The sequence below is a fragment of the Hipposideros armiger genome, unplaced genomic scaffold (assembly GCF_001890085.2).
Source record: "Hipposideros armiger isolate ML-2016 unplaced genomic scaffold, ASM189008v1 scaffold_117, whole genome shotgun sequence".
NCBI lineage: Eukaryota > Metazoa > Chordata > Mammalia > Chiroptera > Hipposideridae > Hipposideros > Hipposideros armiger.
In genome coordinates this window covers 574,927-589,583 of record NW_017731467.1, presented here as the reverse complement: position 1 = coordinate 589,583, position 14,657 = coordinate 574,927, and the positions used below count along the sequence as shown (strand labels likewise).

General features: G+C 42.1%; 1 protein-coding gene across 9 annotated transcripts in view; it reads left to right on the top strand.

Moving 5' to 3' along the window:
- The window catches only part of RAI14 (retinoic acid induced 14), a 135,529-nt gene extending 124,334 nt beyond the window's left edge, over positions 1 to 11,195 (top strand). For 6 of the 9 annotated variants that reach the window (XM_019647862.1, XM_019647860.1, XM_019647861.1 and 3 more), the window contains 5 exons: positions 2,058 to 2,176; positions 2,882 to 4,417; positions 5,588 to 5,737; positions 8,623 to 8,688; positions 9,281 to 9,976. In XM_019647862.1, the coding sequence (XP_019503407.1) occupies positions 2,058 to 2,176; positions 2,882 to 4,417; positions 5,588 to 5,737; positions 8,623 to 8,688; positions 9,281 to 9,358 (1,949 nt within the window). In that variant the 3' untranslated portion in view covers positions 9,359 to 9,976. Of the gene's footprint in view, positions 1 to 2,057; positions 2,177 to 2,881; positions 4,418 to 5,587; positions 5,738 to 8,622; positions 8,689 to 9,280 lie in introns of all 9 variants that reach the window. The other 3 variants (XM_019647863.1, XM_019647866.1, XM_019647858.1) reach the window with 1 other exon arrangement.
- The last annotated feature ends 3,462 nt before the right edge of the window (positions 11,196 to 14,657 follow it).

Sequence of the window (14,657 nt, the reverse complement as noted above, 5' to 3'; positions counted from 1 at the left end):
CTCTAGTTCCATCCATATCGTTGCAAATGGTATGATTTCCTTCTTCTTTATAGCTGAGTAATACTCCATTGTGTAAATGTACCATAGTTTCTTAATCCAGCCATCTACCAAAGGGCATTTTGGTTGTTTCCAAGTCTTGGCTATTGTGAATAGCGTTGCAATGAACATAGGGGTGCCTATGTTGTTTTGAATTAATGTCTTGGGTTTTTCTGGATAAATACCTAACAGTGGAATTGCTGGGTCCTAAGGTAGTTCCATTTCCAGTTTTTTGAGATACCTCCATACTGATTTACATAGTGGCTGCACCAATCTGCAATCCCACCAACAGTGCACCAGGGTCCCCTTTTCCCCACAACCTCACCAGCATTTGTTGTTTATTGATTTATTGATGATAGCCATTCTGACCGGAGTGAAGTGGTATTTCATTGTGGTTTTTATTTGCATCTCTCTAATGATTAGTGAGGTTGAGCATTTTTTCATATGCCTGTTGGCCATCAGTATGTCCTCTTTAGAAAAATGTCTCTTCATATCCTCTGCCCATTTTTTAATTGGTTGTTTGTTTTTTTGGTGTTGAGTTGCATGAGTGTTTTATAAATTTTGGATATTAACCCCTTATCAGATATATCATTGACAAATATCTTCTCCCGTTCAGTTGGAGAAGTAATTTCTGTTGCTTAGAATTACAGTCATGCTCCCAACCTCCTGGTACGTTCCATGCTCACATGACTTTACGTCATGTCATAAAGCTGTGGCTTACCCACTAGACACCAGTAGTAAGCATTTCCATGAAGAAATGTCATTTTTGCATCCTCCCAAATTAAGATTAAAGCTTTCATCTTTGCATTGAATGGCTGTGAGAGAATTTAAAAAATAACTGTAAAAAATTTAGATCAGTGCTATTCAGAACGTGGTCTGTAAACTGTTGCCAGTCTAGATAAATACAGAGCTTGCCCCAGAAGGTCATCCAGCTGTATCACTGAGCATACTTTTTTGTCCAGCTGACATTTTTTTTTTTTAATAAGACTTTCTGGATGAAGGAAGTGGTATATTGAATTATATTCTGGAGCAAGTGTCTTGACTCAATCAGTGAACACTTTGAGTAGCATTGCTTTAGATGCTCGTTGAGCATGATAATCAGTAGGGTGTCAAGAAGTTGTGGTTTACCAACAGTGTTTACTGTGGGATTCAGAGAAGACCGTTTCGTGCTGGGTCGGTCAGCGAATGCTTTAAGGAGGAGGCCAAGTTTGCCGTGGGTCTTGAAAGATGCCTAAGAGATACCTAGCTAAAGAAATGCTGCAAGGACAGTCACATAGTGCAGAATTAAAGAAGCAGCCTAGTGTTGAGAACATAGAGGATATGGTGGAAACCCTGAATCTGAGGAACATGGGTTAGTAGAGGAATAAATCATGAGTCATGAACCTAAAACTGTAGATTGGGGCCAGATCATAGAGGCCCCAATCTACTTAATTCAGATAAAGGAATTTGGAGATTATTTTTGCAGGGAGAGCAATTAAACACTTGAACCAAATAAGTGACCTTATCAAAGCATATTTTAGGAATATTAGTCTGATAATGGTATGCAGACTACATTTTAACTAGGGAGAGGAGAGAGAGAGATTTGTTAGGAAGCCGTTTGCAGAATTTCAAAATATGGCAATAAAGTTTGAGCTAGTGTAATGGTGGTGGGGATAAGAAGTGAATGAACCAATGGACATATTTCTAAAAGGATTCACAGAAATGAAACTTAATTAGGCATGGGAGGAATGAAAAAAAACAACCAAGGTATGACACTTAGTCAAGTTAATGGAAAATGTCTGACCAAATCCATCATTTCTCAGATGAGCTTCTATGTATCCAGGCATCTAGATTGTGCTCAGAATACCCCAGTAAGGAAACCTGAGTATCTGAGAATTGCCGTTCATTTATTCAGCTGGTGGGGGTTTTGATAGTCAGGACTAGGATGGAGAACTGGATTGGTCAGAAAGGGAGTTTGTCAGAGGTCAGACAAATAATAGTTTAATTTTTAAGTATTTTAAATTGCCTTTCTCTTTTCCAAGGTGCTGATAGCTTATTGGATATAAGTTCTGAAGCTGACCAACAAGATATTCTCGTCCTACTACAGGCAAAAGTTGCTTCTCTTACCTTACACAATAAGGAATTACAAGATAAATTACAGGTAGGTAAATGGATCGCTACCACAGACTATTCACAGAGCCATGCTACCAGGTTTTTCAGGGTTAGTCAGATGATATTTTGTTTTTAGCATCCATTTTAGTTTCTTCTTCTTTTTTAGTGTAATTAGCCTTAAGCATTTTATAGTTTCAAGTTATTTGTTTCTTGAGAGAGTTATTCACTAGCCCTATTTCTGTAAGCTGCTAAATTTGTAAATTATATATAATTACATACATAGTATGATATCTATAATAGACAAATTATATATGTGTGTGTGTATATATATATATATATACATATATGTGTGTTTATATATATGATTAGTTACTCATTTAGTGAAGTTGATCATTTAGCAAATTTAAGAAATTGATAAGAACTAACTCTACTAAGCCCACGGTCCCTCTCGGCAACTTGAATAATATGAGAAATAAAGGAAAAATTTGCATCAGGGGCTTTACAGCCAAAACAAATCTAGTGTTTTCAAGTGACACAAAAAAATCTGTCCAAATGGAGCACAGAATAGGCCTAGTGTCATTAATCTGACTCACATGTCCCAGACCATATTTTTTCATGGGGCTAGAGTCCACGTGCGAAATGATCACGCTGCTCTCCCATACATAACGCAAGTTTCGAGTTTCTTCTCATTCCAGTTGCTTGCTTGCCTAACGACACCTTTGGTGCCATTTCATTCTTGCCTTTTTTTTCCCAGGCCAAAACACCCAAGGAAGCGGAGGCAGACCTGAGCTTTGACTCTTACCACTCCACCCACACTGACTTGGCCCCATCCCTGGGCAAACCTAGTGAAACCTCTCCCCCCGACTCCAAGTCCTCTCCGTCTGTCTTAACACATCCCTTGAGTAAATCTCCTATCGACAGCGATGTCAGAATTCAGCAACTACAAGAGATTTTGCAAGACTTACAAAGCAGATTGGAGAGCTCCGAGGCCGAGAGGAAACAGCTACAGGCCGAGCTCCAGTCCAGAAGGACAGAATCGGTGAGCCTGAACAATGCCGAGATTTCCGAGAACGGCTCCGACCTCAGCCAGAAACTTAAAGAAACTCAGAGCAAGTACGAGGAAGCGATGAGAGAAGTCCTTAGTGTGCAGAAGCAGATGAAACTGGGCCTCGTCTCGCCTGAGAGTGTGGATAGTTACTCACGTCTCCGTGAGCTAAGGATCACTGAGGAGGAACTAGGTGTGCTAAAGCAGGACCTCCAGAACGCCTTAGAAGAAAGTGAAAGAAATAAAGAGAAAGTGAAAGAGTTGGAGGAAAAACTTGTAGAGAGGGAGAAAGGTGTGGTAATCAAGCCACCTGTGGAAGAGTATGAGGAAATGAAAAGTTCATACTGCTCTGTTATTGAGAATATGAATAAGGAGAAAGCATTTTTGTTTGAGAAGTACCAAGAGGCCCAAGAAGAAATCATGAGACTAAAAGATACACTAAAAAGTCAGATGACACAGGAGGCCGGTGATGAGGCCGGGGACATGAAAGAGGCCATGAACAGGATGATAGATGAACTCAACAAACAGGTGAGCGAGCTGTCCCAGCTGTATAAAGAAGCCCAGGCCGAGCTGGAGGATTACAGGAAGAGGAAATCTCTAGAAGACGTAACAGCTGACTATATCCACAAAGCAGAGCATGAGCAACTGATGCAGGTAACGAACGTATCCAGGGCTAAGGCAGAAGAGGCACTGTCTGAAATGAAGTCTCAGTACTCAAAAGTGTTGAATGAGTTGACGCAGCTCAAACAACTGGTTGATGCCCAGAAAGAGAACTCGGTCTCCATCACAGAACATTTGCAGGTGATAACCACGCTGAGGACGACTGCAAAAGAGTTGGAGGAAAAAATCGGCAGTCTTAAAGAGAACCTTGCCAGCAAGGAAGTGGAGGTGGCCAAATTAGAAAAACAGCTGGTACAGGAGAAGGCTGCGATGTCCGAGGCCATGGTGCCCAGGTCTGCCTATGAAAAGCTCCAGTCATCTTTAGAAAGTGAAGTGAGTGTGTTGGCAGCAAAACTAAAGGATTCGGTAAAAGAGAAAGAGAAGGCCCATTCAGAGGTTGCCCAGATTAGAAGTGAAGTCTCACAGATGAAAAGGGAAAAGGAAACTGTCCAGACTCTCTTGAAATCTAAAGAGCAAGAAGTAAATGAACTTTTACAAAAGTTCCAGCACGCTCAGGAAGAGCTTGCAGAAATGAAGAGATATTCGGAGAGCTCTTCAAAACTGGAGGAGGATAAAGACAAGAAGGTTGGTGAGATTGTATGGCTGTTGAGTTTCTAGCTAGTAAGCAAGCCCTAGGGCCTTCAACCTTTAGGATAATTAACATTTTTAGCATTTGTTCGCACTAACCTGTTGTGAATGCTCAGATGCTCTGCACATGACTCCATCTGTCCCCAAAGCCACATTACAATAGTAGGTTGGACATTTATTTTAAAAAACAAAAACAAAAAAACACTGATCTTCTTCTACCACTTCCCTTATCCCAAAGCATTTTCACACATGTTGTGCATATTTTTCCTTTACAAATTATTTTACAGAAGCTCTGCCAAGTGTCAGGGATCAGAAATGAACCCATAAACTGAAAAGTGTTTGTGACCGGTCTTGAACTTCAGCTCTCTTGGAATCCAGACAGATTTCTCCATCATATGTAAACCCAAATACTCCCACACTTAATCTCGCTTCTCTAAACTCCATGAGCTTTCCCGTGAGTCAGTATAAAAACTACCCTCCCTGGCCCTCATTTTCAAAAGTGTATGGTGGGGGAATGTGGGATGCTGGTGATTAGAGGTGGGCTGGGTGTGGCATGGAGGAAGGAGGAAGGCTAAGGCAGGAATGGAGGATGGTTCCATGCCCGAATCTGTGTGCATCTCAGTCCCCTGGGTCAGATGTCCTGAATGGCATTGACTATCCTTTATTGCTTTATTATAATGAATATTTCAAAAGAGCTTCTAAAGCCAAAGGGACAGGGGATTAGGAGGTGGAGGGAAGAGTATAGTGTTTCTTTAAAGCAAGATGTCCAGAAAATCAGGGTTCCTAGAACTTGTTCTGTATCAGCGATATTAACAACACATAGTTGTCTCCAAAGAAAGAATGCCTAAAACGCTGTTTCTGATTCATTTTTGTCAGCCATACCCCTTTTAAGGGTCCAAAGGGAAATCAGTGTCATGGGTTTTGTTACTTTCATGCATCAAAACACAATAGTTCACCCGGGGCCCTTATTTGAATACAATGGCCTTAGGAGGCTTTGTTAGTGTATCTAACTTGATCTGTTTCATTTTATAGATTTTCTTAAACTATCAAAAAGGAATTGTTCCAAAGTCTCGAGTCCCACAGGCCAATATGTGCAAGGCTTAGACATACCTGAAATGTTGCTTCTGCACATTCTTGCCTACTGATGTAGTGTTCCCTTCTCTCTAGATCAATGAGATGTCGAAGGAAGTCACCAAGTTGAAGGAGGCCCTGAACAGCCTCTCGCAGCTCTCCTACTCAGCGAGCTCCTCCAAGAGGCAGAGTCAGCAGCTGGAAGTGTTGCAGCAGCAGGTCAAACAGCTGCAGAACCAGCTGGCGGTGAGTGGGCTTGTTTCTGCAGCCTGGTCTGGGGTATGGGAGAGGCAGATGGCATGCCCGCTCTGCTGGTAGGGCAGATAGGAGTGAAGAAACACATGCCCAGCCTAAAGGAGTGTCGTACTTCGCTGAGCAACTGACTGACGACTTCTTTGGTGGGGGCAAAAGAAGGAACGGGTCAAATTTCCAGTCATTACCTACCATGAGTTGGGTTAGATGTAACTCTGAGGAGGAATTGGCAGGAGTAGGCTTTCTGTTCAGTCATCTACTAACTTCTCACCCCTTCTCCATTTTTCTGCAACAGTCATCACCATCTCTGATTGTGGCAAGAATTTTGCCTTCTTAGGGGCCAGGATCCCTTATAGTTGCGTTTCTACATATCTACACGCTGCTTCTTGTTCCCGCTCCTTATTGCATCCAGGAAAGTCCTCGCATATCTGTTATTAGTTTCCTATGACTATTGTAACAGTCAACACAAACTTGGTTTAAAACAACCTGAATTTATTACCTTAAAGTTCTAGAGATCATAATTCCAGAATCAGTTTTGCTAAAGTCAAGGTGTCTGCAGGGCTGGTTCCCTCAGGCTCTAAGGCAGAATGCATTTCCTTGACTTTTTTAGCTTTTAGAGACTGCCTGGATTCCTTGGCTCATGCCCCTACCTCCATCTTCAAAGCACATCCCTCCAACCTTCAGTTCTGACCTCCCTTCTCCTCCCACCTTAGACCTTGCCTCTCTCTCTCTTTTAGGGACCCTTGTGATTACATTTAAGGCACACCCAAATAATCAGGATAATCTTTCTCTCCTCAAAATCCTTAACTTAATCACAACTACAAGGTCCCTGTGTCATATGGGTAACATTCACAGGTTCTGGGGATTAGGACGTAGTAGACATCTTTGGAGGGCCATTGTTTAGCCTACGACAGTCTCTGTTAAGGCTTGAGTTGACAAGGGTATGTTACATTTTCCACGTGAAGTCAAGGGTTAGTCTGTCTTGGACTGTCTCTAGCTTCCAGTTAAAACGGGACCTGGATTTTATGATTTCTTTAGTCCAGACTTGATATTGGTGAATTTGGGTTTCTGTAGTCTCAACTCTGACTGGCCGCAAAGTATAAAACCAGCCTTTGTTGTGTTCCCAGCTCTAGCAGTTAAGGAATGATTAGGGGAGGAGACGATGCTCCTTCCTGTGTTCTCCAGGTCATTTTTCTGATAAAGTGGTTGTCACAGACTTGTAGATAAAGTGCTAATGGTTTATACAGTCATTCTTATAATTAGTCCACATGTGTTTAATGATCTCTTATGTATCAGTATTGTACAAGGTGCTGATGATACAAAAATGAACAAGACATAGTCCCTGCCCTCACGGAATTTATATGTAATGTAATGGCTTACCATACTCTTGATGTGGTAACCATCCATTGACAGATGCCCAACATGCTGTGGGCAGACAGAGAAAATGTGCTTACCCAGCCTGGGTGAGTCTTGAAGGGCTTCCTGAAGGAGGTGATGCTTGTGCTGAGTCTCAAAGGGATGAGTAGGAGGCAGCGAGGACTGAGATGTGGCATTTAGATGGCCTTCAGTAGCCTTGGTGAGAACAGTTCCAGTGGAGTGGTGGAGCAGCATCTGGAGCACAGCAGGCTGCCTGCGAGAGAAGTGAGGAAGTAGCAAGGGATCTGATGGGGCTGAAGAATCAGCAGGAGGCAGGGGCAGCCTAAAGCAGGTTTACTGGAAAGATGGGATCTGGTGGTCAGAAGGTGGCATGCTTTCAGTTGAGATTTCAGACGTAATGACAGAGGCAGAATCATGACCATGAGGGTGAGTGGCTGGGAGGAGGAAGAACAAGTCATTGAAGCTGTAGTTGAGGAACTGAGAGGCCCAGGTGGTAGATGGCTTACCCATGTGGATATTGCAGTCAACCCAATGGTGACGGAAGTAGGGATGGAAAGGAAGACAGTGACCAGATTAAAGTTATAAATGATTGCGTTCAGGCAACCAAAAGGTGGGAGAAAAGAGCACTGAGAGAGGTTCCAAGCAAAGCTTCTAATGGCGTGAACTTCCAAGGCTTGAGGTTTCAAAGGTTGTCCTTGAATAGGAAGGAGGGGAGAATGGGTATTGATGAACTCTTGCAGATTTTTGAAGTCATCCATACATGATAACCTCAATTTTCATCTTGAAGTAGGAGCAAAGGTCTCTTAGAAAAGCTAAGAGCTGAGTGAAGATCCTTGAAATAGTCACCGAGAGGAACTGGAATAATAGCTCAACAAGGACATAAAAGCGTTAACAGCTGTACTGAGGAGCCATTTGAGATTTGTGCCACCACTCTGTTCACCTTCTTGATACACTCACAGCTCCATAAATCAACTCCCTGGGATTGTATGACATCAGCTATATAGTGGGTGATCAATATCTCCCTTGAAAAGAATAGATTTTTAAAAAATTCAATTAATATACATTTGGTCATTGTAGAAATGTTGGAAAGTACAGAAAACTCTGAAAATGCCCCTAGAAATAATAAGTGCCCATAATTCTACCAGTCAGAGACAATCACTTTTTGCATTTGATATATTTCCTTGTCCTATTTACATTGTATGAATATATCTGTGTATTTGCATATATGTATACATATATTTTTTGCAACAAATTTGGGATTATAATAACTACTTTTTACATGAATTTTCAAGAACTGACAGACCAAAATATGAAATAGGTAATTTTTTTTCCCTAAGAATTTTGATAAGTGTTCAGAAATACACAGCCAGTGAGCCCACAATTTTAAAAGCTTTATATGATAGCATTTGGTAGACGGAATCACTTGGTTATCTGACCGCAGCTTTCTCATAGTTTTTTGTTTTTCTAAAGCTCTGTAACAAAGTCAAATGATCTCATTCTAGGAATGCAAGAAACAACACCAGGAGGTCGTATCTGTTTACAGGATGCATCTTCTGTATGCTGTGCAGGTATGGTAGCACCTTGGGAAGTACCTGGGTATCCTAAAGAAATGCTGCAGCAGATGTTGCCCAAACTCCCGTCATTAAAGGGGTAGAATAAATGAGAATTTGAGGAGACTCCTTTACATTGGAACGCTTTAAAATGCCTTTTGCTTTGCTTTGGGTTTTGTGCCTGGAAGCCCGTGCACTGTTATGGAGAGCAGCCTCAGCACTTGATGAGAAAGGAAGGAGGATGTGGCTGTTGCCCCACATCGGAAGCAGGAGCCCAGAGTTTACTTTCCGAGCATGCCGATATTCTCAGAACCATCAGCAACATGTCACCCCTGGGACTGTTGGTGGTTTGGCTAGCTGGGCTCACATTTGCAACTGAGAGCCGAGACACCCTTTGCCAGGGGCCCTGGTAGACCCAGCTCATCACCCTCCAGAGGGAAAAGAGCAGGGGCCCCTCTTTGAAATGTGCGAATTTATAGGGCTAACCGTCCTTTGGAAGATCAGGGGGGAATGCCAAGGGCTTCATCCCAGCCGGCCATCTCATTCCATCTGGAGGCAGTGCCAGGACTGAACTTTGGTTCTAATGAGTGTCTTTCTTTGGGTTTCCTAGGGCCAGATGGATGAAGATGTCCAGAAAGTACTGAAGCAAATCCTTACCATGTGTAAAAACCAGTCCCAGAAGAAGTAGAGTGGATTCCTTGGCAGGACCCCGCCCCTTGCTCTCCATCTTTGTGTTAGATCCGGAGTTGTTGGCGGCCGCCGCCATTGTTCTCATTTGTGGTATGCACCGTGACCTAGCATAGCTTCTTCCCTTTCCAGAGGCTTCTTTCTGAGGACGAGTCCCAGGAGAAACTGTCCTCCTCAGAACTGCTTAGAGACTTTGAAACAGCAGAAGCGACAGGCACTGTCACTCCTTCAGATTCCAGAGCTGGGACCAGCCGTGCCCCAGGGTCTGGCCCTGGTGCTGGTGGACGGGCACCCTCCTCAGTCAGTACCTGACCAGCTGTGTGGCTTCCTCATCACCGAGTGATTTGTTGACACCTCCGTGTAGTAAATGCTGCTTCAGTTCTGGGCTGTGCCGTTCAGCACAGGAGGGGTCCTTTTGCCTTTTGGTTTCCAGTCCCAAAACATGATTTGACTTCTAACCAAATTAGCATGTCACTAGCTCTGTGGTGCATCCTGAAGACCCTTTATCATGATATCCTGTGGATTTGAAAACTCTAATTCCATCTTTTTTCCCCATCTGCCTTATATATCTAATTGCTCTCCTTGTCAATCTCAGTTTGATGAGCATTATTAACTAAAACATGAAGCTTAAAAACAAAAGCGAATTGTCCTTAAAAGTTTTTAAGTAACTCGTTGACATATTGCAAATTTTCTATGCAAACTTGCCTCCTGCTGTTATCCCTGAAACTCAGGAAATCCAAACATTTGTGTTTCAACAAGGGACAGTAAACTGCATGTTTACAGCCAAAAGAAATGCCTCATAGTTCTTAACCTCAATTTTTTAAAGGTGTTTTTTTTCTCTACAATATTTTTATTGGCTCTTAAAGATGTTTTCATATCTAAACCCCTAAATAGATGAAGTCCACATTAGACTATATTAACAAAGTATTTTTTAGGTAACCGTGCTTAAGACTTTTTAAAAATATAACTTTTTCCTCAAAGTTTTCAGCTATAGCAAAAGGTAGTTATGTATTCCATACTCAATATGAGCTGCCATCAATACCCCTAGACTTTCTGCCATTGTGTCCTCAGAACTATAGCACATTTCTTAATATAGTAAATGCTTTTTATACCCATTGAATAATTTTGAGTGCCCTAGCTCTCTACCCGTACCCATAAGTTATCTCTGGAAGACCTGATAGTACTGATCAGTTTTTCAATTTTGAACCTAAAAAACCTGATTTTGTCAACATTATGGTGCATAGCAAGGGTCTTGGAGGAAAAGATTTCTGTTCACTTGAAGGTGAAAAATGTTTCTAACTTGCTTGCAGCTTCCCTTACAGCATTGATCTTATTGAGGGATGTAAACAGAATACAGAAATTTCCAAAGTATATAATTGAAAGTGTAGGCCTGCTCTGACAGGGCCCATGGACCACAGGGCTGCCTGGGCTCAGAGGGTGCTTGGCTGTATTGGATGATGTGTTAATCTGTATTGAATGAGGACCAGTGACAGCAAAGCAAAAATGGCTTTCAAGCTTGGTGTTACTTTTCTTAAGTTGTTTATAGTTAAGCGATTTCAAAAATGCTCCAAAGAAATGTGAAAGGACTTTTTGTCACAGCACTTAAGAAAACACATAACAACCCCCTTCTGTCCCCGCACAGAAATGCTGCAGAGTATAAAACTTGAGAAATTTTTGTAGGATGCTTGACAAATTGTAGCCTTTTATCTTGTTTCAGGATGCATATTTATTACAAGTACTCTGGTTAAATATTGAAAAGTTATATGCTGTAGTTTAGCATTTCGCTTTTGTAATTTACAGAAAGTATTGCAAAAAATAAACTTTTGTTTCATTTTGCATCTCTGTTGTTGATTTTTGGTGTTACTCCCAACCCTTAGTTTATCTGCCCATAGTCAACAGCTATTAAATTTCTTGGGTGACCTGAGATAGCCTATGCCTCTATGTACATGTGGGCATGTACTTTACTTCCCACTTTAAATATGGAAGCATACTTTATATACTCTTCTAGACCATACTTTTCCATTTAAAATATCTTAGAGATTGCCCTCTGTCCGCACACACATCTCATTCTCTTTAAGTGTTGCATATTTCATAGTACGATTGTGCTATATTTTATTTAACTAGTTCCTCATCAGTGGGCTTTTCATCGGTTTTCCAGTATTTTCCAGCCCTAACAATGATGCAATGACTATTCTATCTATAAATGTCTTTATGCATATATGAGGATTGTTTGGATAATTTTCAAACTGCCCATTTCCACACTAGTTTCCATCATCTGATTCGAAAATGCAGAGAAATAAAAAGGAGTAGAATAGTAGATACGTCATCACAGTGAGTGAGAAAGAATGGCCTTTTTCTTCACATTGGTTAAGAGTCATCAATTTGTTTTCCTTACATAAACCTAACACAGACTCCAAAGCTTTTAAATAATTAAACCCACCCATCTTAACATAAACACATGATATGCTGTGTGGGGAAAATGCTCCCAGAACATGTTGAAGCACAACGTTTTGCAATGTGGCACAACTGTGGAATGTTAGGTGCTGACAGCAGCAGAAACTGGCCAGCAAAGATGGGGGTGATGCTTTTTGAGCAAAGTTAACAGGCAAACTGCAGGACAAAGAGTGAGCTGGAAAAAGCAACAGACCCAGGCATTCGCAAAGCAGCAATTTCGGTTCACCAGCTCAGGGCAGAGAAGTGTCGAGCATTGTGGGAGTGTGTGGCATATTTGTGACAAGGGACGAGCTCAACTATGATGGCCGCCATAAGTGGGCCATACGAGCTGGTTGAAGGAGCAATCAATGTGGGTTCCAGCAGATGGAAAGGCTTCTCCGAGGAGCAAACCCCCAAGAAATGGAGGTGAGTGAAACAGAAGAAAAGAGGCATTTCTGCATATTCATTATAAATCAAGCCCTAAAATGGGGAAGAAACAGTGTATTCAAGAACTGTGACTGAATGTACTTGATTATAAAATGGAGGATGTATAGGGAAGAGAAAGGAGAATACAGCCAAATAGTGTAAGATTTTAACAGTCAGGAGACCAGATAAGTAGTAAAGGCTCCTTAGGTGTCACCTCCAGATGCTTTTAAACCTATGCATTTAAGTCAAGTTAAACACTCTGGTAGGCAGGATAACCCCTTCCCGTCACCCCACCTCCACCCCCAAAGAAGTCCATGTCCTAATTCCCAAAATCTGTGAATGTTTTATGTTATATGGCAAAAGAAAATTAAGAGGCCAGAATCTGTACTAATGGAGATTTCCCAAAGATGACCTGCAGTTTATTAACTATCATTGAACTCTAATAAGCTGGGCACTGTGCTGAATGCTAAAGGCTTAATGGTGAACCCAACAGCTCCAGCTCACAAGGAGCTCACAGCGGATCAAACAGGGCCTGCTACCTAAGAGGGATTCAGGATTCACTGGGTGGGTGGGTGGCTATTTAGATGGATGGATTGCCTATAAGGCCCTGTATGCCCTGCTCTTTGCTGACCCATTCTGTGTCTCTCCTCATTTTTAACTGCCCTTCCTTTGTTCCTTGAACCCATGAAACTTGCTCCTGCCTCAGGGCCTTTGTTTGCACTTGCTGTTAACAATGCTCTTCTAGATATCCGCATGATTTGCTCCCTTATTTCCTTGAGGTCTCTGTTCAATGCCACTTTGTCAGAGAAGCCGTCCTTTACTACACCATATATGCTAGCACACCCCTCCCCCTGCATACCCATAACTTTCTATATCCCTTACCTGGCTTCATTTTTCTCCATATGATTTGTCACTTACATGTAAGGTGGCTCACCCAGCTGAGTGAGGGAGGAAGGGCGTCCTGAAAGCCAATCTACTCTCTGTTCCCAAAGCAGAAGCCTGAGTCTGCCTGGAGGAAGTGGTTTTTTCCTAATTTACACAAGTTTCTGCCTGTTCTCTAAGCCATGTGCCTTTGTCTAACTTGCAGAGATGTCATGTTGTTCTGTAACAAACAGCCCTATGTTTTTCACTTAGTAGAATAAAAGCTCCAGGAGAGCAAAATCTTGGTTCGTTTGTTCACTATTGCTTCCTTAATGCTTAGAACAGTATCTGGCCTACAGCAGGTATTCAATAGGTATTTCTGGGTGGATGGACAGATGCATGGAGCGTGAGAAAATCACACGTAAGCAGAGTGCCAATATAGTTCATGAGATTGTGAAGAGGACATTGTGGGAGCTCAAAAATAAGGGGCAGGTCATCAAGATGTGCCCACCAGTACCCCTGGAGCAGGACCTGTGTAATTGGAGGCTCCTCACCCTGTCCTCTGTGCTTTGGAATGTGCACTCAGCTTGTCTTCCCCCCCTCCCAGAAGCTGCTCCAAGGATCCAGCCTTGAGATACAAATGTGATAAAATTATCTAAACTGGGTACGTGACTAAACCCTGTTAAGGCCTCCTGTGTATGTGTCTGAACCCAGGTAAGTCCTCTATATAAACTTTTAGGATTTGGTAGGTGGGTGCAGAAATCTACTCATCTTGTGGCTGCCCAAGACAAGCCTTGTAAATTCCCTTATTAAACCTGCTACCTACCAGTCTGGAGTGGTCTGCCTTTTTCTTTGGTTCTCTTCCTGCCCTCTCAGTACGGGGACCGGTTTCAGATTACACCCAGGAAGTACACAAGGAGGTTGCACAACCCAACAGTAACCCAGCCTTGAGAGGTCAGAAAATGTGTTCTAAAAGAAATGTGTTCCAAGAGAAAGTTTATTTGGATTTTCTTAAATTCCTGGGATTGGAATAATCTGGAATAATCACATTTGATTTGGAGTTGGAAGAGTCTAGGAGTATCCTCCACACGTTTCCTCTGATTTCCACAATAGCAATGCTTGCCTCTTCTACCTCAGGATCAAGGGAGGGAATGTGAGTGAACACGCTGTAAAAGCACTGCCCCCCCCCCCATTACTAGCATTCCTTCCCAGAGTTAGTGAACAAGCCTAAAAAGTACATTTACTGTAACTAAGGTTTACATTTGGGGACAGGGTTAAGATGGCAAGGAAAGAATATCACAGAGGTTTGACACTCTAAGAGTCAAGTTCTTTCCATTTGATTTCTAACTTGACAGATGAAGGCAACATGCTTTTGATCAGAGCTAATTAAATGGAGGTCGAACTGAAACGTTAGCTTTAGGAATGGGAATTCAGTGTCCATCCTCATGCCTCGCTTCCCTTCACAATATGGGCACACGCAAGTGTTCAGCAAAGAGAAGTTACATTTAATACACTTAGAAACAGCCTCATGGTCATTTCCTAGAATGACAGAACATTAAAACTTTTCAATTTAATGAAGA